This window comes from Rhyacophila brunnea, unplaced genomic scaffold, assembly GCF_057557595.1.
Source record: "Rhyacophila brunnea isolate RB1 unplaced genomic scaffold, BYU_Rbru_1.0 scaffold_21, whole genome shotgun sequence".
NCBI lineage: Eukaryota > Metazoa > Arthropoda > Insecta > Trichoptera > Rhyacophilidae > Rhyacophila > Rhyacophila brunnea.
The window spans coordinates 9,064,730-9,090,210 of NW_028232871.1; the positions used below are offsets into that span (position 1 = coordinate 9,064,730).

The following is a 25,481-nucleotide window of genomic DNA, read 5'->3' on the forward strand; positions in this document are numbered from 1 at the left end:
GCCCAACATCCAGCATTTGAGCTTCTCTTAATTCTTGGATGTCTCATTTTATGGTCTATTTATGAATAAATTCACACTATTTTGACGCAGACTATTATCTGAAAAATCAAACTGAACGAAGATGCAAATAACTAGGTCGTGAAGCACATATAGTTTTTGAAGATTCGGTTTAGGTACTTAAGGCATAAAGCCCACCAAAGCAGCGCTCGGTGCGCTCTCTACGAAGTAGGCCCCCTCCCACCCGCGCATTACCCTTCACCTATGTAATAAGGGGCTCAAGGAGCACAAAATAATTATTATTATCAGCGTCTCATAACAAAGTAATAAAAATATTATTAAATTTCTCGGGGCTTGTAATAATTAATATTCACGATGACATCATTCTACCAGCGAAATATCGGACACGCAATAACTAAACTAACAGTTCACTGTTATTAAATAATGCCTTCTCGCTCGTCTATCGACGACGCTTCCAGGAGCGTGATTTTGTTTGCCGTGTTCAATGAATGGACTACGTTGTATTTTCGTTAATTCGTGCCGCTGAGAAGCCACACAACGATGACTCATGGGGCGGGCGGGCACAATGCGTCGTCAAATCCAGTGTGCGCTGGCGTATTTGATTACGTTGTATTTTCGATGATTCACATAGTATGCGCGAGCGCCCCGCAAGCCCGCTTTAGTGGACTTTATGCCTAAGGGTTAAAAAATAATGTAAACTATATTATACAGCACCTAGCCTTGAGTAATGTTTCATTTATATTTCTCAACCGAGACTTCAGCCTTCAACATACCAAATATTATTATTTTCTTTTCTTTTTGTATGATTGGCTTAGGAAGTATTTTTCAAAAATTCCAAGTTCATCACCATCATCAAGAGCGCGACAACCGTCGGTGGATCCTGACTTCCTCTAACAACACTCTCCATGTGTCAATCCAAATGGGCACTTTCTAATTTAGCACCCAAAGTATACTGCAATCATCGGTAGCCTCGTGACAAATGCGTCTTCTTCCACATGCTTTCGATTGCTCAACATTATAGCGCATGTACACATGCATAGATTTACTGGCACCAATGGTGTATATTTTAAATTACAGTCGTGATAATAACTGTTCGCATGACGTAAAAGTGGTGACTGTCTCACCAATCTCATCCTTCAAACGTAAATGAGACGCGATGTTGTCATTATATGGTGCTATTTGACCGGCTGTGAAAATTGGTAAACGTCAAAAATGTTTTGCGTGTATAGTTCATTTTATTTTTCAGCAGGTTCGCCACTATCGTTCTACTGCGCAGGCGCAGATATTTCACAAATTCCAACTGTCACATTAAAATTCAGAAGCTTCTGAACTTTTTTGATCCATGTGTGCAATCTTGCAACTTGCACGATAATAAGTGTTTTCACGTGCATTTTCTTGTTATTGCCTCGATAATACGTAGGCTGTCAGCAGTAAATCCATGCACATGTAAATGGGGTATTATGTACTTATCATTCATACTGTGCACATGACCTAATCAACGCAGTCCCCAAATCTGAATTGAGTGATAGAGCGTAGAACTCAGCATCACCAACTAGCCCGTTAATAATATGACAGAGAATTTTTCTTTCAAAAAAATTCAGAGTTTGTTCTTTTTGCAGAGTTAAAGTTCTGGTTTTCGAGGCATATGTATACATAAGCTTTACGAATGTGCATTTAATTAGACAGAACTTTAAATGTAAGTAGCAATTGTCCACTGACGTGATTCTTTTGTGAATTTCGTCGACTGTGTTACGTCCAAGTTAGAAAACTTTAATAGAGTTCTCAGGGTTCCCTGCTCTGGTTATGACATTAGAGCCTGCGTCAAAACATCGGGCAAACATAGATTAACATAAAAAGAATATACCGTTACGGTGTTATTGTTTTTTATCATGGCAAGAATAATGCACTATTTCACCATTGGGGTACCTAACGATCGCACTCTGATTGCCGAACCTTTTTTTGCAAACGGAGCAAATATTGTAGGTGTCGATGAGCACACTCTGCGATTCGTGAAGCATTTTTAACTCCTGCACCTGGAATAAATGAAAAGATTACATATTAACATTAAATATCGACTGCTAAATCTGCAAACCGGATTTGGGCAAATTGTTCAGGAAGGAGAAAAAATTTAGTAATTTACACATTAAAAATACACTTTTTACAAATAAGCTGCATTACTGTCCGACAAGAAGATCTGGGCAATAATCGCAAGTTGCTGGAGTCGAAGTGCGATAAACTAAATAGGAGGGGCTTATCAGTTCACAGCTTTACAAGACAAGAAGATCTTGTTCGACAGTATGAATTAGAACACTATTTTAACTTCCCTTTAGTAGAGTTTAAAATTTTGTGTGACCATAGAAAACATGGTTTATAAGAAAATGCCATCAAAATCTCATTTTTCGTCAAAAGTGCAGTTGGCTGGTTTGCAGATTAAGCTGTCGATATTATTACTTTGTTATAGTTCGCCCAGGGGTTGAATGCAACTTGTAGCAAACTTCGCTTATGGTTCACATCTGTGATAATTTTTAATAAACTATTTTTTTCACAGGAGACCTGCTGGGTGTCATTTTTTTCAAAAAGATTTTTTCTTGTGGTTATATTTCTCAGAAATATTTTCAAATTATATATGTTCAATAAAAGAATGTTACATTCTTAAATCTTGTGAATTAGTCGTTTAATAAAAAAAGTGATTTATTAAAAATTATTAGCAAGTGCAAGTACCTTACTACCTACATTATAACAAAAATTTAGAGTGATCCTAACACCGATTAGTAATTAAGGCAATTACAATACTTTGATTTAAAATAGGTACAAAATTCAATTGCCAAAAGGTAACGCAATTTAGAAAGCACTTCAGAGAGTATTGTAAAAACCACTGGTTAACTTTGTCACAGTTATATAGGACACGTATAGTTTAGGGGTCAGTTCAGGGCGCCAACCCCGAGGGCGCAGGTTCGAATCCTGCTGGGTGTCATATTTTTTTTCTAAAAGATTTTTTCTAGTGGTTATATACTTCTGAAAAGTGTTTTCAAATTATGTATAAGCAATTGGGATTAAAGGAAATGTATAATTATATAGTATTTACCTGTAAATGCTCTGCGTACAATAGCCTTTTGACAACCTGTGATTTTCGCCTATTTATGAGCAGATTGTGGAAGGACCCTTGGAGGAATATTTTTATACTGGATATGGCCACGGAATCAGGTAAAATGGGCAATGCCTGAAACACAATGAACATTTTTTTTTTAACAAATAACCAATTACATTATTATTTTACCCCATCTTTCGACCAAGAATTCAACTTATAAGCGCCAAATATATTATAATGCATGTCACATACTATCATGTGATGTCACAGTAAGCTGCCGCTACAGGAAAAGAGTGTATAATATCATTTTTCTTGGTGTTTAAAATGTTATCAAACTGATGCTCTCATCCCATAAGACATTTTCACACTCGGCTTTTACAATCAGATATAAACAACAATAATTTTTTTCTTCTTTTTTTTTCGACCATGTCCGATCCTAATAGGATCATATGGGCCTCCACAGAGTGGAGGTTTGTATAAACAGATTTTTTTATGAGAAATGGATGTCAGCCACTTGCTCAACCTATTAAGTCCATACTCTGACTCATACACAAATTGAAAAACAATATGTGTAGTTGCCAGACCCAGGATTCGAACGTGGGACCCTCGACACTATAGACCGGCGCTTAAGCCACGCGGCCATTGTGGGTGTGGGTGGGTGCAACAATAATACAGAAATAATATAAACCTTTAACGGATTGATTTTGTCAACATTTCGTTCGAGGATCTCCAAAGCAGTTTTGATATCCGCCTGTGCCGTTTTCGGACTCTTTGGCACGTTACCCAAAGGTCCTTTGAGAACGGCTTCCTTTTCAGGATTCACCAGCATCTTCATGAGTATCACGTACACGTCATGGTATCCCTCGGAATCTTTATTTCGCTCGCTGACTGTATCGCAGTATCTTATGGCGCGGTCAACGTCGCCTACAGATAAGCAAATGATAATTATTATTTACATGTAGTGAAACCTCCTGAGTTTCCTGTCGCATCTAGAAAGAGCACTTGGTGCAATTTCACAAGTTCAAATATTGATGAGTCGAAAGATAAAGTGTGAATAGAATAAAAATTTATTTGTTGGATTTACATTGGTCTCTTGTTATTGTTTTTATTGCAATATTGGAGCGTGACTCCCAAAAATTGGTAAGTCACGAAATCATGTTATGGAGTAATTGGAATTTGAAGTTTGACATGTCTTCTAAAATCAGGCATAATGCTAATTTATTTGTGCTTTATGTGCATGTTCTATATATCGGATTAACTTGATTTGATGACCTAGCATATTATGTCATATTTATATATAGACACATAATCCGTTGTTAACTCTAAATACTTAAATTATCGACTTTTGGCAGCAGCCCCACGATCTTATACGAGTTGCTTGGATAACATTGAAGTGTATATTTCAAAAGAGAAGAAACATGCACTTATACTATAGTAACCAGTGTAAATAAAAGGTTACAAAACTTTTTCAGTTCATGGTGCTCTAAAATGAAGTTGACTGGTTTTTTTTAAAGGTGTTTTCCCCGGAAATTGTCACGGGATTTCCAAAAAAAAGTATTTCATAAAAACATGAAAAAGTTTATATAGTTCTAATAGAAACTCTGTAATAACTTCAAGCTCTGTAATTACGGCCGGCATAACCAGATTTTACCCAAACTAATGTTTAAACTATTTTTTACGTTTCAGATTTAGTTGACCCATTGGACAGTTGGATGATCCAAAGGATATTTAAGAAACAATCGAATCCAATAGGATAATAAGGATCTATTTTTAATAATCAATTTTAGCAAAATTTATGCAGGCGCTCCATTGGTGAGTAAAAGTCCGAGGACAATAAATCGTCCGATTTGTCTATGCACTGCTACTGATCAACGAACGAATAAAAAAGTCGAGCTGTCAAAAGTCAAAAGTTGCGATTATCGTAATGTTGTCCGATAATCCTAAAATTTTGTGTTATTATATAATATAACAGTGAAAACAACACAAATTTTACGTTTTCTTTAATGAATTTCATAAAAAATAATTGATAAATCTCCCATTTTTTAATGTGTTAATTAACAAATTAATCAATAAAAAATTTTAAAACAATTACAGATTCATTTCGGTCCGAATGATTGCGTATTAATGTCAAATCGAATTTACGTAGTGATTGACGGATGAATTCTGGCAACTCGGTGAGTAAAATATCAAATATGTTTAAAATCCAACGAGCCTGGTCTGCGGATTTAAAAGTCCGCAGATCTAGGGTGCTCCACGCGAAAAAAACTCCAAAGACTGTAAATCGTCTGACTTGCGTGCCAATGTAGCACAAGCATTAGAGACAACAAAAGACTTACGATCAAGAAGAGAGGCCTTTGTCCGGCGCAGTGAATCGAAATTATAATGATGATGAAATGACACCCACTGGTGGATTTTGAAGTAAACAAAAAAGTTGTAAGACAAATTCTCACCTAATATATAGACATAAATAGATAAAGCTTGCTCGTGACTTTGTAGCTTTCCCAGGATTGCGGCACGTTCTTCAAAGAGGGTATCAGTAGGAAAGTGCACGAGCACGGTTTCCGGCGCATAGTGGTTGGACTTCTCCAGGAAGGCCAGCAGCTTGGCCCGCATGCTCTGCTGCTGGACGTCCGAGTAAGTTCCCGTCTTCTTGTCCGTCACCTTCTCCTTCAGCATCCTGATGAGAGCGTTGTGGAAGATGGAGCCTTCCTCTTGCCACACGTGGATGATGTGTTCCAGGTACGGGATGGCCAATGGTTCATGTTCCCTCAGCAAGAAATCCAGGACTTTGGGCCGTGGTAGCTTCTCCACTTCTTGGATGTCTTCTGTGAATACTTTCAGTCCTTCTTCTGGCTGCTCTCTGAGAATCCAATCGGAGAATTTGAAGATCAAATTGATATGCTCAGCACCTACAGGAAAAAAAAAATATTGCACATCATGCAAAAAGAGAATCAGGTGTAGGTATACATACAATATCTATTATGGCTTGTAAAGGTTTTATACAACTCTATAACTGATATGTTATTGTCAAAGCATAGACAATAATGCAACAGAAACGACACATTTGTCATAGAGAGCTTCCAAAATGTAGTCGAAGCGAGCAGCTCGTCGTTCCCTTTTAATATCTAAATTCTAAGCCTTTACACGTAAAACATAGATTAATATAACTTCATGCTATCTTGCCGTGCAATACCACTAGTATATTTGTGCCATATAAATAAAAGACAAAACGATATAAATACCAACCTTGTTTCCTTCAATACTGGCCATACAATATCACATCTCACACACAACGCAACCGTCTGAACTATATATTAACGGGGTAAGATTCCAACTTCATCCACCCCCGATAGGCTTGGTTTAAACAGGGTTTAATTGAATTTTTAAAATTATCTGAAGCCACCTGCAATTTGTATTCTTAGTTCCATGAAAACAAATAAGTGACAAACTGTACACTATTTTTGTCCGATCTCCACAGCCTACTGATGGAGGCCAAGACCCACATAGGGTTGTGGCGCCAGGAAGAAGAAGATACTTTGTGATATTTCATGACAAATTTTGGTCACACGTTCCTTTCTTTCAGGCGATTTCACACTATCACGGATAAAAGTTTTACTTAAAAACCGTTAAACATTATTTACCCAGTTGCTGCAAATAAACTTTGGTGCGATGGTGTCCTTTCAGATTGGAGTCGGCCCGCTTCGACTGATCCATCAGAAGCTGCAAGGCTTTGACATGCTGCCCCTTTGTCTGGTACAGGATGGTAAGCTCGAAGAATTTATTGTATTGGATTAGTACTTCTTCTGACTCGTTCAGTTTGCAGTTATTTAGTCTAAGCAATGGTCCCACAAATGCATCGTTAGTCTGGAATATAAATTATTAAATGAAGTTTATTCTGTCTGTGATTTGGAAATATTTACCTTTTGATCAGCGTTTTGTGTATTTTCACGATACCTAAGCACCAGCGGCGAAGAGTGGAGGTAGGCTGTTAAGATCCGTAGATAGTGTTTGTTAGTTTTTAAACTTCAATTATGTAAACCCTGTCTAATCAAAGCCATAGTAAATACTCAAAAAATATTCATATTATTCCTTTTGTATGGTACACCCACTATGGCCGCGCGGCTTAAACATCCGCCTATCGCGTTGTGGGTCCCAGGTTCGAATCCTGGGTCTGGCAAGTACGCATATTGTTTTTTAATATGTGTATGAGTCAGAGTATGCACCTAACCGACCTAATAGGTTAAGCAAGTGGCTGACATCCATTTCTCGTAAAAACAAAATCTGTTAATACAAACCTCCACTCTGTGGAGGCCCATATGATCTTATTAGGTTCGGACATGGTCAGATTGATGGTTTAATGGCATAATTTTAGATATTTTATATCAATTATGGTTTGTGATACACCCCTGTTACAGGCGGGCTTCTCCCGGTGTAAAATAATCATTTAGTAGTAAGTCGAAACGTAACCCTGACCTCTAGAAACGGCTTCATAAAACATCTAATCTGATTCCTTGCTCAACCACGTAAGTATTTTTTATTCATAGGTAAAGGCCTTCGTCCGGTGTGTGAAAATCGCATATTGGGCGGAGGTGTAATTAAGATAAATTTAATTTGATTTAAAAAGTATAAATGATGATGGATGAAAGAGATAATTTTAAGACTAAATATAAGTATTCAAATATAATAAATTTTGCCGCGCATTGTGCGTGAAATCCTCGCGCGCCGGCGCCAGGGTCAGGCTCGTGATTCGCCGAATCAAAGATCATGCGATCAGATTTGGCCAATCACTAGTCCCTTTTACTAGTTAGCGTGGGTCTGAGGAATTTAAAAAGAGAAAAAAAGTAAGTAAGCGTCCTTTGTAAACCGTGTACGGACCTGCGTAACTAATTGTAAAAAAACAAAATATGTAATGGACTATAAAGTAACGTTGTCCAACCAAATATTAAAATATATAACGCTAAGACCGCACGAGAAAGACTTAGTGTTTTATTTAATTTTACCAACATATATAAATCCGTTTAATTTTTTTTTTTTTTTGTGAATCCGGGGTCCGATGGACACCTGAGCTAGCCGCTGGAACCCCGGGGATCTCATTTGGTTAAGGCAGGGCTTAATGAATTTTAAAAAACTAACCTACACCATCTGTAATATGTATTATTAATTCAACGAAAACTAATAAGTATGACTGAAAAAGTGTGCAACTAACTATGTTTAATTGAATTTTAAAAACTTCCAGCACCATCTGTAAATTGTATTCTTAGTTCCAACGAAAACAAATAAGAATGACTGACACAGTTTAGTGTGCACTATTTATGCCGAATCTTAACAGCTTACTCACACCCCTCGCCGCTGCTAAGCACAAATTTGGTAAACCATCCTATTGCCGAGTCTTGAGTAGTGCTGTGAAATATCGAGGTTTGATTTCTTCACTATGCTAATGGATTCAATGGGCGAAATACATAGCGTCAAAGACCATTTTCATGCAAAGTATGGCCACTGACTGACATCCTACAAGCTGAGGAAAATCGATACGCCTTTGTTAACTTTTAGAGCGATACCCTACAGCCATTAAAGACCTGACTTGGTGTCGAAAAGAAGATTAATTTTTTGATAACTATGTTATTGATGAATTACCTGAAGATAACATTTGAGAAGAGTGGTATCTATGGTTTCCAGAGTGGCTTGCTTGGTCTTGAATTTTATTTCACTACTATTCTCCAGAGTTATCGCTTGAACTTTGTGGCGGACATCCGTCAAATATTCTATCAGCGCCAAATGTTTGCTCTCCAAGTCAGGATCGGGTAGGTCGGGCGCCATCTGGTCTATCGGTGACGATGACCCATTGCCGGAGAGCTCGGGGATCAGGCTGATCACTTCCGACGGATCAGTCTCCAGTTCAAAGAAAATCTTCATTGATTCGGAAAACTTCTTGTTGTGGAATAAGTCAAAGGCATACAGCATTTGTATGGAGTTGATAATTTGTTTTTTTTCTTCTTCTGATTCATCTGAGTTGTTCTGGAAAATAAATTTAAAAGCATAAATACGCATTGCTAGTAATGGCGGAACTTCAATTTGTTTTGCAAAAACTTTTCAATGTGTCTAAATATTTTCTGAGAGATTATACATAAGTAAATTTATTTTGGAGGTCATTTGGACCCTTTTTGTTTAATTACAATATATTCCAAGAATTTTTCAGATCTCTAAAACGTGTTTTGATTACCAAGGCCCAAAGCAACCGTATACTGAGCTTTGAGAACAGATGTTTGCTACAGATACAGTGTATGCAGGTGGTATGACTTTAGGAGTAATGAGGAAGTAAGAGAGCAAATCAAGCGGCCTCTCATCAAGCCGAGGGTTAAGAGGCGATGTTGGACCTGACCCGGCCTCTTGCCTGCTCTTTAAGCGCATCGTGGACGGCCGCTAAATACTATCTACTGAGTTTATACGGCGGAGTTACAGGATGCTGGCATGTCCTGGAATGGCGCAAAAAGACTAGTGAGCGACAGGGAGTCTTGGAGCTGCCGTGTGGTGTCCATATGCTCCAGCTAAGGGGCATGGCCAAAGAAGAAGAAGATTTTATAAAAATCAAGTGAGCTCAGTATAGAAAGTTTTCTTAAACATCTTCGGATGTACATAGTCATATTACTTACTGTGAGTGTCAATGCCAACTCAAACTGTTTATCCTTCAATAGCATCTGCCTTTGCTTGGCGATCTCCACGCAGCCGATTCTCCACACTTGGCTCATTGACGCTGCATATAGCAACCCATCGTTACATCTATTTAAAAAAAAAAAAAAACAATACATATCACAAAACTATCAATGAGTAAAATCCAAAGACATTGTACGAAAGGGATTGATCGGGATTAAAGTGAATCTAAAATTGTATTGAGCAATTTGCAGTTATTTACAGGTGCCAATGACAATGTCATGAAATTTGCTACAGATGAATCTGCAATGCGAAATGCAGCTTGCATCTAATTTAATTAGTATGTTAGCCTTAAGAGCCGTGTTTCTCAACTGGTGATCCGCAGAAATTTTCTGGTTGTCCGTGAATTTTCAGCGTCCAAATGCCTATGCTGAAAATTCCAATAAAATCCTCAAAACCTGTGCATCTGCAGGTATGTTCTTAAAATAGATTAATGGTTTTATGTGACGAAATTAACCACGATCAGACGTTATATGTTACTGTATAAATAATATATTTTATTTCTGCGTTAGCGATCCGCAAAACGTTTCTCCTATTTTCAATGGCCCGCAGAGGTAAAAAGGTTGTAGCAGCAATGTTAGTGGTCGTATCCAGGAAGACTGTAAGCCGTCTCGCACATCAAAACTAGTCTCGTCTGCAACGTGTCAAATACGTCAGATATTGGTTGAATGCGACTTTTTATTTTGAAAAAAACATTGGTACAGTTCGGTTATGAGGAATACAGCGGAAAACACATTTTGAAAATACCGATATACTGGATTATTTGTTAGTTTGGGTTTGGTTAGGTTAAACTAACAAAGAATCCAGTATATCGGCTACAGTAAAACCTCGTTAATACGAATTCCATGGGACCGAAAATCAAAAAAAAATTCGATTTTCGAATTATGAAATGTATGGGGGGCAAATATTAAAATTTTTTGTATGTACGAATTTTGAATTAAAGGTATGGTTTTATATGAAAATAATCTTCAAGGGACTTTTTTTTCGGGAAAATTACGAATTACGGCGAATTTTGAATTATCAGTGTTCTTACTAACAAGGTTTTACTGTATTTTCAAAATGTGTTTGCCGCTGTATTCCTCATAACCGAACTGTACCAAAACATCTATTGTTACAATCGACAAGTTGCATGCATCCCGGGCTCAAGTCAAAGCCTATGAATAAATATATTTATATACGTTACGAGAGGTTATGCGCGACGTTCCTAGAAGGTTTGATTTATGGCCGTGTGGCAGACGAAGCGAGTTTAGATGTGAGAGCCGGCTAATAGTTTGCCAATGTGTTAATTAGAAGATGACTTTACCTGCAAAGCAGTCGAGCCTTATTGAGTTCCGAAAGAGTTTGAATGAAGGTATTCGGTATCATCGTCTGAACTACAATCTGATCGTTGAGTAAACCCAAAATGTATGGATAATTCCAAGCTGAAATGAAAAAAATATAAAATGGAATGTGGGACCGGGTGCTTGAGTTTTAATATGTTTGGGTTTTCAGGGCACATATATATTAACCCAGGCTCCTCTCATGTGTAGATTTGGCCCGGCGAACATGTATAAATTTATTGTCAAACTCTAGGACTAATAAATCAGCACGTGGGAGTTTTTCGCATAAGTAGGTCAAAGCGATATATCGGCCCTGTTTGAGAAAAACAGGGCATAACAAAAAGATGGCATGGTGGTGATCTATTACTCAGTAGCTTGTAACAATATTATTGTCCCAACAAGATTGGTGTACAGTACATCGGATATTGCATGAGCTTTGAGTAACAACAACTCTGTTGGATATTTAATAGGACTTCCAGTTCAACTCAGTAGATGGCAGATTACTAACATAATTAAAATAAAATAAAAAATATTTATTTACCGGCCGCTATCAATGGAGCATTCCATTTAATAACAGTCTTTGACAAGAGTGATGGGTTTGTTTCGTCAACAATTACCGAGCTCTGATCCCTCCCAAGCATAAAGGAAGTCGGAGACAGTCTGGTGATGCAGGGTTCTTGAGATCTGGAGCTGCTCGACAAGAACCTTTCCTTGACCTCTCCAGAAAACTGAAAAAGAGTGTAACCTAATAAAAAGGTAGCCCATTGAGCATTGTGTATAATTTTGTATTGGCAGTGTTGTCCATATAATATAAAAAAAACGTAGACTGTTATTTAGCTTTGATTCCTTATAATGGAACCATTATATCTTGGCTACGATTTTATGGTGCCGTATGCAGTTGTCAAGACTTTAGTGGGGGTCGGGGCCGCAAAAATATACCTGCAAGTGTGGGGGAAACGTAGTTCCTGCAGGTTCCGCAGTTCGCCGCCAACACATACGTACCTATGCTACATATAATGGTAAGGCTATAGTTAGATACGATATGATTGCTCATATAAATAATGATGGTGCATTGTATAAAAACAAACTTCATATAGTCTTGTAACACTAACAGAAGATGTTTTTTTTATCTCAGTGCAGCCCAGAGTAGAAATGTGAAATGTGAAAGCTACAAATAAATCAGCAATGTGAAACCACTTTCGGCTAATGTAATCATAAACCTTAGTAAACATTTTTCAGTTTCATTCTCAGCTTTCAACATCTTTGGAAGTTAACCCATTGGAGACAATCAGCGCCAATTTAATGCCTCTGTTGACCAAATGATTATTATTAAATAATATTGATGCACTTCTATAAGCATTTCATGTAACAACTACTAATTAAAATTGTCATGATTCAATATGATTCCCGTAGCTTAATTGGTAAAGCATACTGGCGCAAATCCAGCAGATACAGGTTCAAGTCCCGTCAGGTGTCGTATTTTCTTTTTTCTTCTACAAAATGATTTTTTCTAGTATGTATATGCATGAGATATTTTCAAATTATGTATATTCAATATATAGAATGTTATATTCTGAAATATTGTGTCTTATACGTTGAATAAAAGAAATAGTTTATCTTATGATTGCATTACGGTCAATAAATTACTTTTCACTTACACCATAAAGTATGTATTCTTCTTTGAATCCGACACATATGACACTCTCTCCCCACATCATTACTTTGGGTATGTCACTGACGGAGATGTCAGCGCAGAGGGATTTGAATTCGCCATTCTTCAAATAGTACATTTGAAGCTTTCTCTTGACTGCGACGCACAACTTGATGATGGATATCTCGCCAGTCAGAGATCCGGTTGACTGCACAAAACAAAAATTTATTAAGAGGAAACACGAGCGAAAACAAAAAACAACACAAGTACTCGGCACTTCTTTTCATTTTATCAAACATCTTATCGATAAAACAAAATATTATAATTGTTTCGAAAGATAAATAAATTTTTGTTAAAGTGATACATCAGTGAAACGGCAAATAATTTTCAACTATAGGCGCGACGAAATTTTGGACTCGCTGCCATTCGGAGAGAGATCGTCGAGCTGGGAACACGTCAATTTGTTTCGTGATGGCGACAGGGGTATTAATTCTTAAATCGTGTAAAGATGACTAAAAACATTACACATTTACTTTAAAAAGAAAACATGTGAATGAATATATTATTATTGTTACTAATAGAACAATAAACAGAACATTAAATGGACGCATTTTGGATTTATATGACAAATTATATTTCGTTTGGCATGCGTCATTTACACCCGCAATCTGCACCTGGCCACGATCTTTTTAGACCGTGCCTCAACTGAGGTATAGCCTTAATAGTACCTAAGTTATTGAATTTGTTTAACTACCAAAACATTGAAAGGTTTGTTTAAACGACAAACAAGATATCAGTGGCGAAGGGTGAAGGTAGGCTGTTGAGATCCGATATAAACAGTAGGTACACACTAAGCTTTGGCGATCATACTTATTTGTTTACATTGTAATAAGAAATTGCAGATGGTCTTGGTTAGTAATACATAAATTTATATATTTTATAGACAGAAGAATATTTGGTTCTTGTCTGTTTAGTGAAAACCAGTGGCAAACATATTTTGAAAATAGCCGATATACTGGATTATTTGTTAGGTTAGGTTCCGAATTGCTGCTGTGTTGCTGCGCCTGACTTCCAGTACACAGACTTGTACCGAATATTTTTTACTAAACTTTACGAAACTATGGTTTGGTTGAGGCAGGATTTAATAAAATTTTAAAAACTGACCGACACCATCTGCAATCTGTATTTGTAGTTAAATGAAAATAAATAAGTATGTCTGACAAAGTGTGCATTACTTTTGTTGTATCTCCACAGCCTACCTCTACAATTATGGTTTGATCTAGGCAGGGTTTAATTGAATTTTAAAAACTAACCAACACCATCTGCAATCTGTATTCATAGTTCAATGAAAACAAATAAGTATGATTTGACAAAGTTTAGTGTGCACTGTATCGGATCTCAACAGCCAACCTCCACCCGTTAAGTATGACTCTTAGTCATGTGTCCAATCCATTGGATAATACTGGCACCGGAGCAAACGTTAATTGAAAAAAAACATGTTTTTCATATCCAGTTGCAGAATTGAACCGGCAACCAACAGTTACCGAGACTGTCGCTCTACCAAACAGTTCATTGTGCATGCAGAAAAGGTTGGGAAGCACTGCTGGAGAAAGTTTTCTTCAACGTTTTTGGGCCGGATAGTCGGCGGGAATCGTGTTATTTCGTATTATATAAGCATAAGTTATTGTGTGGATTGATGCTTTGCCAGTTCCGCCGTGACTTGTTCTGTGACTAGTTTAGTGATGTATTTTTAAGACAAATTTTTATCTTACTATCGTCTATAATAAATATTGCATGATGCGGCCCTCGTAACCCAATGTGTAAGGCACTGGCTTCCGATCCGGGGCTTCGGTTTCGATTCCTGGTGAGGTCACAATACAAATATGTGATCTTTGCTTGGGTGCTTAATTGATTAATTTAAAAATAAAAACGTTTGAATTCTAATGGACTTAAGTTTTGTACTATTGCATTTGAGTCGTTTTTTTACAACGATACACTGACCTCAGTGTATGTTTGCCTTTGGTGAGTGTACACAGCACCTGAAGATGCCGAAAGACAAAAACCGGGTCGCAAAAAACGACTCAAATGGAATAGTACAAAACTTAAATCCATTACAATTTAAATTCAAATTCCATCAAGTACCTTCGGTCGATAGTATTAACACAATGCTTACGGGCCCTTTTAATTAATTTTGTAATTAACGTGTTAATTTGCATTTGAAAAGTAATTAGCAAAAACACAATTTTGTGCGGCCCGTAAGCTATGGGTTGATATTAAAAACGATAAATATAATTAAATGACAATTACTCACCGTGTTATCAACAGAGAACAGCGTCGCTCCTTTGGTAAGGGGCAAAGATTGAATTACGGGGAAATTGATAACATGTAAATCGTGGACGACAAGAATATTATCCGATAAACATAGCAATAGATTGTATTCTGCAAAGAGAAAAAAAACAATTCAAAATATCGTTAGTTTGTTTATCAAAGAATAATTGAATCACAATGTGTATTTATCAAAATTCATAAAAGCAATTTTTCCACAAAACTGAGATAATAATTTGTTTTTTATCAACTGTAGGGTTGAAATAAAACAGGGCCTATGGACAAAGTATATTATTTTGAAAAAAAACGAAAATACACCTATTTTTAATTATTAATAACCCCCTTTTATTCTAATAAAATAAGTTTACATTTTGATTGTTTTGCGATGTCACATTTTCTACAAGCCGCCTGTTCATTCATCATAAAGTCATCACATTATATGAGACCCCTACCACCTTTAGAGCATTACATCATACATATGGACGACACCCAACATTATATTTTGATAGATTTCTGGTAAGCTAGGCTGGCTCCGGCAGAAGAAGAATATCCTGAAGAATCTCAGCGACTGGTTTGATTCATCTCCAGTGTATCTATTCTATACACATGGCTGCTATCGAGGGCAATTTATCATATTATTTATGTATTGAGGTATTATAATTGTTACAATAAGTTAGCCATCTAAACTATCTATCTCGCTCTAAAAGTTAAAACATAGCACTTTTTGACAGTTCAGACGGTTAACTTATTGTAACATTTAACTACCTCAATACATTTATGATAAACCACCCTCGATAGCAGCCTTGTGTATAGAATAGATGGGGAGGAAATCATAATCATTGAATACGTTTATTTGCAGGATTTACCTCGAAAAATCGTAAGGCTGACAAGAAAATGTCACATCTTGATATATAGATATCAATGGTGGTTAATTGGGCAACAGGTATTTATAGATTGCCGCAGGTTAGGATTGTCTTCAAACTTCAATAACAACATTGATAATTGAATTAAATCCTCGTCGACCAAATAATATCATCATCATCATCAGCCTGAATCTATCCACTGCTGGATGAAGGCCTCTTCAAGTTGCTTCCACTTCTCTCGGTCCTGTGCATTGCGTTGCCACGTACTTCCGCAGAACTTTATCATTTCATCGATCCAGCGGCCTCTAGGTCTACCTTGTGGACGTTTTGTACTTCTTGGATACCACTGGATGACTAGATTTGTCCAACGATTGTCTCTTCTTCGAGCTATGTGTCCAGCCCATCTCCATTTAAGGCTTTTAATAAACTCTATTACATCGCAAACCCTTGTCTGCTTCCTTATCCACTCATTCCTCTTTTTGTCCTTTCGCGTTATGCCCAGCATGCACCTCTCCATACCACGTTGTGCTACTCTAAGTTTCTGGATCTCTCTTTTACTTAGGGTCCATGTTTCACACGCATATGTCATCACGGGAAGCACACACTGGTTGAACACTTTGCGCTTTAGGCACAGTGGAAGGTCACTTTTGAAGACATTATTCAGGCGGCCAAAAGCACTCCAGCCTAGCTTTACTCTGCGAACAATTTCATCAAATATACATCCATCTATAGATACTTGTTGTCCCAGATAGATGTAGCTTTTCACCTGTTCGAGCTGAGTGCCATTGATGAGGATCTCTTTTTGGCCTGCAAAGCAGTTGAACATGACTTTCGTCTTTGTTACATTTATTTTCAAACCTACTTTGTTGCTTACTTCAGCGAGTTCCTGCATTCTGCTTTGGAGGTCTTCTGAGTCTTGCGAGAAAATTACTATGTCATCGGCAAAGCGCAGATGACTCAGGTATTCTCCATTTATGGGGATCCCTTTGTCATTCCAGTCAAGTTGCCTGAATAAGTCTTCAAGGGTAGCTGTAAATAGTTTAGGTGAGATTGTATCACCTTGTCGGACTCCTTTGCTGATAGGAAATCTGCGCGATGGTTTATGGAGATTTACAGATGCTGTTGCGCTACTGTATATATTATTGAAAATATTTATATAGCGTCCAGGGATTCCTTGTTTTCTGAGTGCGTCGAGTATTGAACATTTCTTTATCGAATCAAACGCCTTCTCATAGTCTATAAAACCCATGCATAGTGGCAGTTTGTATTCCTGGTACCGCTCTATGATTTCTCTGACGACTTGGATATGGTCCATAGTGCTGTATCCTCCTCTAAATCCGGCTTGTTCTCTCGGTTGGTTCTCGTCTAGTACATTTTGCAGACGGTTTGAGAGAATTTTTGTGAACGTCTTGTAGAGAATAGGGAGTAGACTTATTGGACGATAATTTGCTAGGTCTTCTCTGTCACCTTTTTTGTGAAGAATGACAATGCTGGCATTTTTCCATACCTCTGGGACATCCTCTTTGCATATGCAGGCTGTGAACAATTGTGCAAGTACTTCATTTGCATCCTTTCCTGCTTTTTTGAGGATATCTATCGTTAAACCGTCTTCCCCGGGGGCTTTCCCACTTTTCATGTAATTTAAAGCATGGGTTACTTCCCAGGATGTAATTTCGGGAGTATGGTCTTCCGAATTTCCATTTCTCTGAAGATCTAAGTCTATAGTCGTATTGTCAGTGTCATCACTGTAGAGATCGCTGTAGAACTCTTCAACTCGGCTTAACAAGTGTTCCCAATTTCTGACGATAGAACCATCTTTTGCTTTTAGTGCTGTGATTTGACGTTTTCCTATCGACAAGCATTGCTTGTTTTTGTTTAAACTTCTGCCTGCTTTCACAATTGCTTGTATGAGGTTTACATTGAATTTACGAAGGTCTTCTCTAATCTTCCTTCGGAGGGTTTTGCAAAGTGATGAAAACTCCATATCGTTTTGCGCCTGTCTATCGCTCTTGGTTTTCCTTCTCTGCTCCATAAGATTCAATGTTGCCTTCGAAAGCTTGGTGGAAGGTGTAACTTCTGAGCTTTTTACGCCTGTTTTTTCTGCACATTGTAGAATAATATTCGTTATATCCTCCGCGTTGGATAGGGAAACGGTTTCGTTCTCATCTAAGAAAGCCGATAGTGCATTTTTGAGTTCATTTTGGAATTCAGTATTGTTCTGCATGTATACGCGAGCATTTGACTTCTTATGCAGTTTGGATCTTTCTGATTTGACGTTCAATCTTATCTTACATCTCACCATCCGGTGATCACTGCCGGTGTTAAACTGATTGATCACCTTACAGTTTAAAAATGTATATTTTCTGTCAGCGAGGATGTAATCGATTTCGCTGGTCCTTCCTGTCGGGCTTCTCCACGTCCATTTACGTGTAGGTTTATGTTGAAAAAAGGAATTCATGATGTGAAGATTGTTGGTTTCAGCAAACTCCACAAGCATGTCCCCTCTACCATCCCTTGAGCCATGTCCGAAATGTCCGACCGCTACGTCATCTCTTTGGTATGATCCAATACGTGCATTGAAATCTCCCATTATGATGTTGAAGTGGCATTTACTTTTATTTTTCAAGGATGTTATTTCCTCGTAAAACTCTTCCACTTTTTCATCAGGATAGCTCTGTGTCGGAGCATATACTTGCAAAATCTGAATGCGGTACCTAGCATTGATTTTAAGTATCACGCTTGCGACCCTGTCAGAAATGCAGTTGAACTCGACTATGCGGTCCATACAATACAAAAACCCGGATATCTACATAGTCCGCAGTGCAGAAACATTAAATAAGGATTGGTAAATGAACAAGTTCAATTAACAGGGATGGGGTAATTCTTCATCACAACAATCCACACGTTTTTTGTAGTGTGACTGTAAAAATTACCCGTAAGTTGTACCGAGAAGTTGACATTTTCCATATCACCCAAATATTGCTCATTTGAGTAATTGTCTATTCAAGTACAGTAGAACCTCGATATGACAGACTAATGCGGGTGAGTGGGTGTCCGTTAAAGCTGAAAGTCCGTTGTATAAAAGTAGGTTTTCCGAATGCATTTTTTTTATTATGAAAATAAGCGGTACAATAGAAGGCCAGTGAAGTTTCCATAAATGGATTGAAAATATTATGTGCCATATTCCTCACATTGGGACACAGACAATCCAGACTCCAACTTTTGTATGACTTATAGTTTTGATTCAACGTTAAATTAATTCTATTATATCTAATACGATTACAATGATGTATTTGATCATAATTTACAATTTAAACTTATTAAATAGGGTAATAAATGCATCCGTTCACTTAGAGTAAACAAATTAAACTGCTGTACAGCTATGTGAATTAGTGGCCAGCGGTGCTACGTTCAGTCTATGAGCAGGACGGCATTATGATTCAAATTCGAGTGCGAGAAGTATGACATGATTATGACGTATGCGCAGAAAATTGTTTACAAACGGTGACACTTGGATTTAAACATGTATATCATTATCAGGATGTTTTTAACAATTTTGACATTTGACCGGATATTTTGTCATTTATATCTGAAGTTCGTTATATCGAGGTTCTACTGTACGTCGAAGACACTTTAATTGGATATTTTAATTTTGCCATATTAGCCATTTTTTACATACAGAGAATCTAAAAGCTGCAAGAGAAATGGTCATTTTAGAAGTCTTTCAGTGCTAAAAACACTCTAGGTGTGCTAGGTTCTAGGTCAAGGGGGGGCAAACTGCGGCCCGCCGGGTATTTTTTTGCGGCCCGCCATCATTAATTGTACTTCTGATTACGAATAACTTTTTTATAATTTTTTAAAAAATATTGACAATAGATTAAAATTTGAAGAATTTGTTGTTTCGTAAATGTATTATCTCAGTACGTCTTCCTTGCATCTCGTCTCACACTATGTAACCACTATTTTCTACGTTGAACATCGATTTCAATATATATTGATAGTGTGCCGACAGAGCTACAACTTGAGATTATTGATCTGCAGTGTGACACTGATTTAAGAGAATTACATCGTCGTGAAGAAATCTCCAAATTTTACAATGCCCTTAATTCAGACAAATTCGACCAACTTAAAGATTATGCAAGAAAAATGTTTGTTATTTTTGGATCAACCTATATATGTGAACAAACATTTTCGATCATGAACCTCAATAAAAATTCTTTACGATCAAATATCTCCGATGCCCATTTACAAGCAGTTTTGAGAATATCAACTACAAAATCAACACCTGAATTTAAAAAAATGTTCAAAAATGTACAACAGTTTTATTATTCTCATTATTTTTTTTTGTAATGTTTATTTTTCGTGATAATAGTGTATATCTAAAAATGGTATTTTACTTGCGGCCCGCCGCTCATTTTGAATTTTTAAATTTGGCCCTCCATCCAAAAAGTTTGCCCCTCCCCTGTTCTAGGTGCATGATATTTAAATGTGGTATTTAAACATGCATGATATTTAAATAACATTTTCTTTTTAATGATCATTTTTTATACTACGAGGGTGGGTCAATAATTCCTTAGAAAAAAGCATTAAAACAGTTTTTATTTTTGTATTTTTTTTTTATTTCTCAACATAATCTCCTTGGAGCTCAATACACTTGGTTAGACGTTTCTCAATTTTTTTTAAACCGTCAGAAAAATAAGTTTTCGGAAGGTCCTCAAAATAAGCATTTGTCCGATCGATGACTTCTTCATTTAAAAAAAAACGTTGTCCACTTAGCCATTTTTTTAAGTTTGGGAAAAGGAAAAAGTCACTGGGGGCTAAATCTGACGAATACGGTGGGTGGTCGACCAATTCGAACTTCAATTCTTCAATTTTAGCCATTGATCGTAAACATGTGTGAACACGGGCATTGTCCTGATGAAAGAGGATTTTTTTCTTGTTTAAATGAGGCCGTTTTTCTTCAATTTCGTTTTTTAGCTGGTCCAATAAAGATGCATAATAATCCCCTGTTTTTTTTTTCCTTTTTCCAAATAGTCAACGAAAATAATTCCACGTGCATCCCAAAATACAGTAGCCATAACCTTACCAGCTGATTTTACGGTTTTCGCCTTCTTTGGACATGGTTCGCCTTTCTCAATCCACTGCTTTGACTGTTCTTTCGTCCCGGGAGTATAGTGGTGTATCCATGTTTCATCTAGTCACAAAGCGACGAAAAAATTCATCCGGATTGCGTTGCATGAGCGACAACAGGGCTTTAGAGGCCACCACCCTATTGCGTTTATTGTCGACTGTGAGCAAACGCGGCACCCATCTTGCAGAAACTTTTTTCATGCCCAATTTGTCATGTAAAATAGAAATGACGCTACCTTTTGAGATCCCTGTAACCTCAATTATCTCACTCAACTTTAATCTTCGGTCACTTAACACCATATCGTGGATTTTATTGATCATTTCTGGTGTAGTCACCTCTACAGGACGTCCTGAGCGTGGTTCATCCTTTGTTGATGTACGACCACGTTTAAATTCATTTAACCAGTTATTAATAGTTGCAAGTGAAGGAGCAGATATGCCGTGAACTAAATCCAACTCATTTTTTATTTCCTTTGCTGTTAACCCTTTTATATTAAAATGTTTAATAACAGCTCTAAACTCAATTTTCTCCATTTTTGTAAACAAGCGATTTTTTTTTTAAATGTACGAAAATAAAAAACAACAACCCGACCAATCTGATTGAAACTTTGCAGCATACTGAATCGGTAGTGCCGCTGCATGAAAACAAACCGCTTACAGTACTAGTCGCGCCACCTGTCGGCTTTTCTAAGGACTTATTGACCCACCCTCGTACACTATGAAATAATGGATTTCTTTCAGGTCTCTCTTATATAACACACTAGGCATATAAAAATATCTCTTAAGTTCTTGGGATTTACGAATCCCAGTATAGTATATAATCACTGACTGAGAAATGATTATATTTATCAATCTCTGACTATTATTACAATGTTATTTTACCTGGAATAACTTCAATTTGCTGTATCGGTTTTTTACTGAACGTCTTATGGTAACGTAACACTTGTAGTTTATACTTCTGGCCTTCTGTGCTTTGTGTCACCAGATACATCAACAAATGGCCCTGTCTGGTTCCTAATAATAGATTATCATCTGAAACAAAAAAATCAAATACTAAATTGTGTTCTAAATTTATATCACATTTGCCAAGGTCTGTTTATTTATCTGAGTATTTTTCACAATTATGTATCTATATAATATGATGCACGGTGGTCGAGCGATTACGTGTCAGGAACGATGGCGGCCAGCGATTTTTTGGATTGTAATTTTTGAGGGTGCACTGGAAACTTACCTTATTGAAAAATGAAATCAATTCGGCGTTGTTTTTCTTCGACAATACTTTATATATAACTTCTTTAATCTGTCTTATTGACATTTGGGAAATTATCTGTATATTTTACATTTAATAAAACATGTTGCAAGTTCCTTAAGTCTTTCTTGATTTAATTTTAAGTAACGATTTTTTCTCTTATAGTAGAAAAACACCTTCCACTTTTAACGGAAGCCATTTTAATCATATATACGTCATTATCTTTAGCAATTTGGTACACTGTATGAATAATGATCGCATTATTATTATAAAACTGCACTTTGTGAAATAGCATTAACATTAGAAGCTTTAAAGCTTATCACTAGAATTCATGAATTAATAATTTTCTATATAATAAATAACCAACATCATTTCGCGTTTAGTCAACACACAGGATAATGAAATATTATTTTCCAGAAATGCTGTAGATAGCAAGATTATTTTTACTGCCATACTATCTTCCCTCCGAGTATGAGAGAAGCCACACCGGCGCTGCATCACGAGACCGCTGTATTCCGACTGTGAATAACAGTGACGACGCATCAGCGGTGCATCCTCACCTCCGCTCGCAGTCGGAATACAGCGGTCTCGCGATGCAGGGCGGACGCAGCGCCCGTGTGGCTTTGCTTTATACTGATTTAAATTGCAATACACATAAGTCAAAATACCTTAACATACTAAGATTTTTTTACAGGCATTTTACATATGAGATTGCTAAATCTGATACTAAATATAATTAGCAGCCTGAAGAGTAAACTATAACACACCAATAAATCAAACCTGTAATTGCTCTGTATTCAGACCTAAGTATATGATGTCAATATCTCGGATTAGGGGACAATATTCAGCGACTTACGCATGGCGAAAACGATTAGCACGGTTTAAGTTGTTTTTTAATGGCTTTGGTTCATACTGAGCTTGGGTTCATTTTCAGTAAACCAAACATATTGACGCAAATGACTTGAGTGAAGATGACGTATACGGTGCATATTGTCTGTATTATCACCTTTTGGCAATATGGGCAGATCAGAGTTTATGGTTTGCATTACAATGCAAGTAGTGCAGTGGACTTGTATGTTAGACCAACCACTGCTGGTTAGGGCTATAATGTCGTGGGTCCCAGGTTCATATCCCGGGTTTGGCAAATTCGCATCTAGTTTTTCAATATGTGTTCGGACCCACTGTATGGGCCTAATAAGTTGAGCAAGCGGCTAACATCCATTTCTCGTAAAAATCAAAAATCTGTTAATACATTTTAAACTTAAACAGATTTAAAATATTTATTATTTCAATTTTGTTTATGATATATTATGTATTTATCTTTTTCTTCTTATTCAGCCATGTTTGTCCCTTGGCTGGAGCATATGGATACCACACGGAGCCTCCAAGAATCCCTGTCTCTCGCCAGCCTTCTTGTGTCATTCCAGGTCATACCAGCATCTCACACCTTCGCCGTATACACTATAAATAGTATTTAGCGGCTTTCTAGGACGCCGGAATCCGGTTGGCTTGAAGAAGAGCCAAGGTAGGTTGAAGTTCATTTCAACGTCTGCAGCATGTGGCTGAGCCAGGTCCAACGTCGCCTCTTCACTTCCAGCACGATGAGAAGCTGCTTGGTTCGCTCTCTTAATAATCTGTTGCAAAGCAAAGCAACTGTTGCTCTATGCCTTCATAAGGCGCTATGATTCACTACAGTAAAGCAGCACCATCAGTATACAAGCAAGTACGGTAGTGAGTCCCAGACACTCTGCATCGAGTTGAATGTTGCTCCAGCCATTCCCATTCGGATAGCGAGCTCTGTTTACAAAATGCCATCTCCCGTGATGTGTACCCCCAGGTATTTGAAGCTGTCAACACTCTCGATGTTGTGCCTGTTGCTAATCATGGAGAAATCTGTCCTGTTCCAGAATTCCCCCTAATATGTAGGTATGTAAGTACCTATAGTAGGTAATAATTATTTTTTTCAGAACTCGGGGCCGTAGTAAGCACTTGGAAAGCACTGGTGTATTTGATAACGTACTTAGCTGTCAATCGTTCGAGGTTGACCGTGGCCTATCTACCGCGGGCGTTTTTTGTAATTGGATTTTCGAATCGGCAACGATAGTTTTTCAATACACATCAGCCAAATTGACTCTACAGGCGAAATTTATAAAACAATTAAAATTAAGATAAGCCAAAAGAAGGATCATAGTATTCTCCAGTTCAAGTATTACTTTAGGAATTCATTTATAACGTAATATTCTTAGCAAAGATAAGTTTACCATAGGCAGCTATCGACTCGATTTGTTCCGTCAGCTTCAACAAGGAAGACACTTCGAAAGCTTCGTGCATGATTAGGCAGTATCTTAAGAATATATTCTACCAATATCTCACAATCCAATGTCGTAATCACAAGTACTCAATAGGAACCATCTAAATATTTGATGTAGCGTTTAACACGAAAAATATTTTGACAGAACGCATCACAGTATCTGACATTTCGGGCTATTATTTTATATTTTCATTTTCCTGATGGGCATATTTAACATTGCCAAGAAATAAAATACAGTTCCTACTCTTTTTTTACATTAACAAATTGACTACTGTTAAAAGTACTGCATCATAAATTTCTATTGTACAACCTAACTAAAGAGCTCAAGTTTCCCATCCAAAATTACTAAAAATTATTTTTTTAATCAAAACTAATAAAAAATTTAATTATTTTTACTTTACCACTAAAGTTTAATTTACTTTTGTTTTAAAATAAAGATATTTATTAATTAAAAGAAATTAAAAAATATTTTATAGGGCGGTTTTATTGTATATATTTTGGATGTTTATGTATTATTTAATTTAGTTATAACCAATAATATTTAGCACATTGAATACTATTAGTTATACGTGTAGGGAAATACTTGTATGCAGATTGTAAATACTATTGATAGTAACTTTATTCCGGTGGGTGATTTAAAATACCAAAAGAGGTTGACAGGACATTACGATCAGTTTTTAAGCTTTATTAGTCCTAAAATGTGAAATTCTAAATCCTTCATTCAAAAAATTATTATTCTTGTAAGCTGTCAATAACATTATGCTGTATTAATTCACAATATCGATAACCTAATCAATCAATTATTAGTCTAAACCAGCT

At 36.9% G+C, this 25,481-nt stretch overlaps 1 protein-coding gene across 1 annotated transcript; it reads right to left on the reverse strand.

Moving 5' to 3' along the window:
• Positions 1-818: 818 nt before the first annotated feature.
• On the reverse strand, positions 819-24,853 carry Vps39 (vacuolar protein sorting 39). Its single transcript, XM_085949109.1, has 13 exons — positions 24,613-24,853; positions 21,985-22,134; positions 15,096-15,223; positions 12,792-12,992; positions 11,675-11,861; positions 11,118-11,235; positions 9,757-9,883; positions 8,741-9,121; positions 6,748-6,970; positions 5,557-6,015; positions 3,795-4,030; positions 3,104-3,238; positions 819-2,051 (listed from the first exon to the last, which is right to left on the reverse strand). The coding sequence occupies exons 1-13, from the start codon at positions 24,680-24,682 to the stop codon at positions 1,893-1,895; spliced, it is 2,574 nt and encodes an 857-aa protein (XP_085805235.1). The 5' UTR covers positions 24,683-24,853; the 3' UTR covers positions 819-1,892.
• Positions 24,854-25,481: the final 628 nt, after the last annotated feature.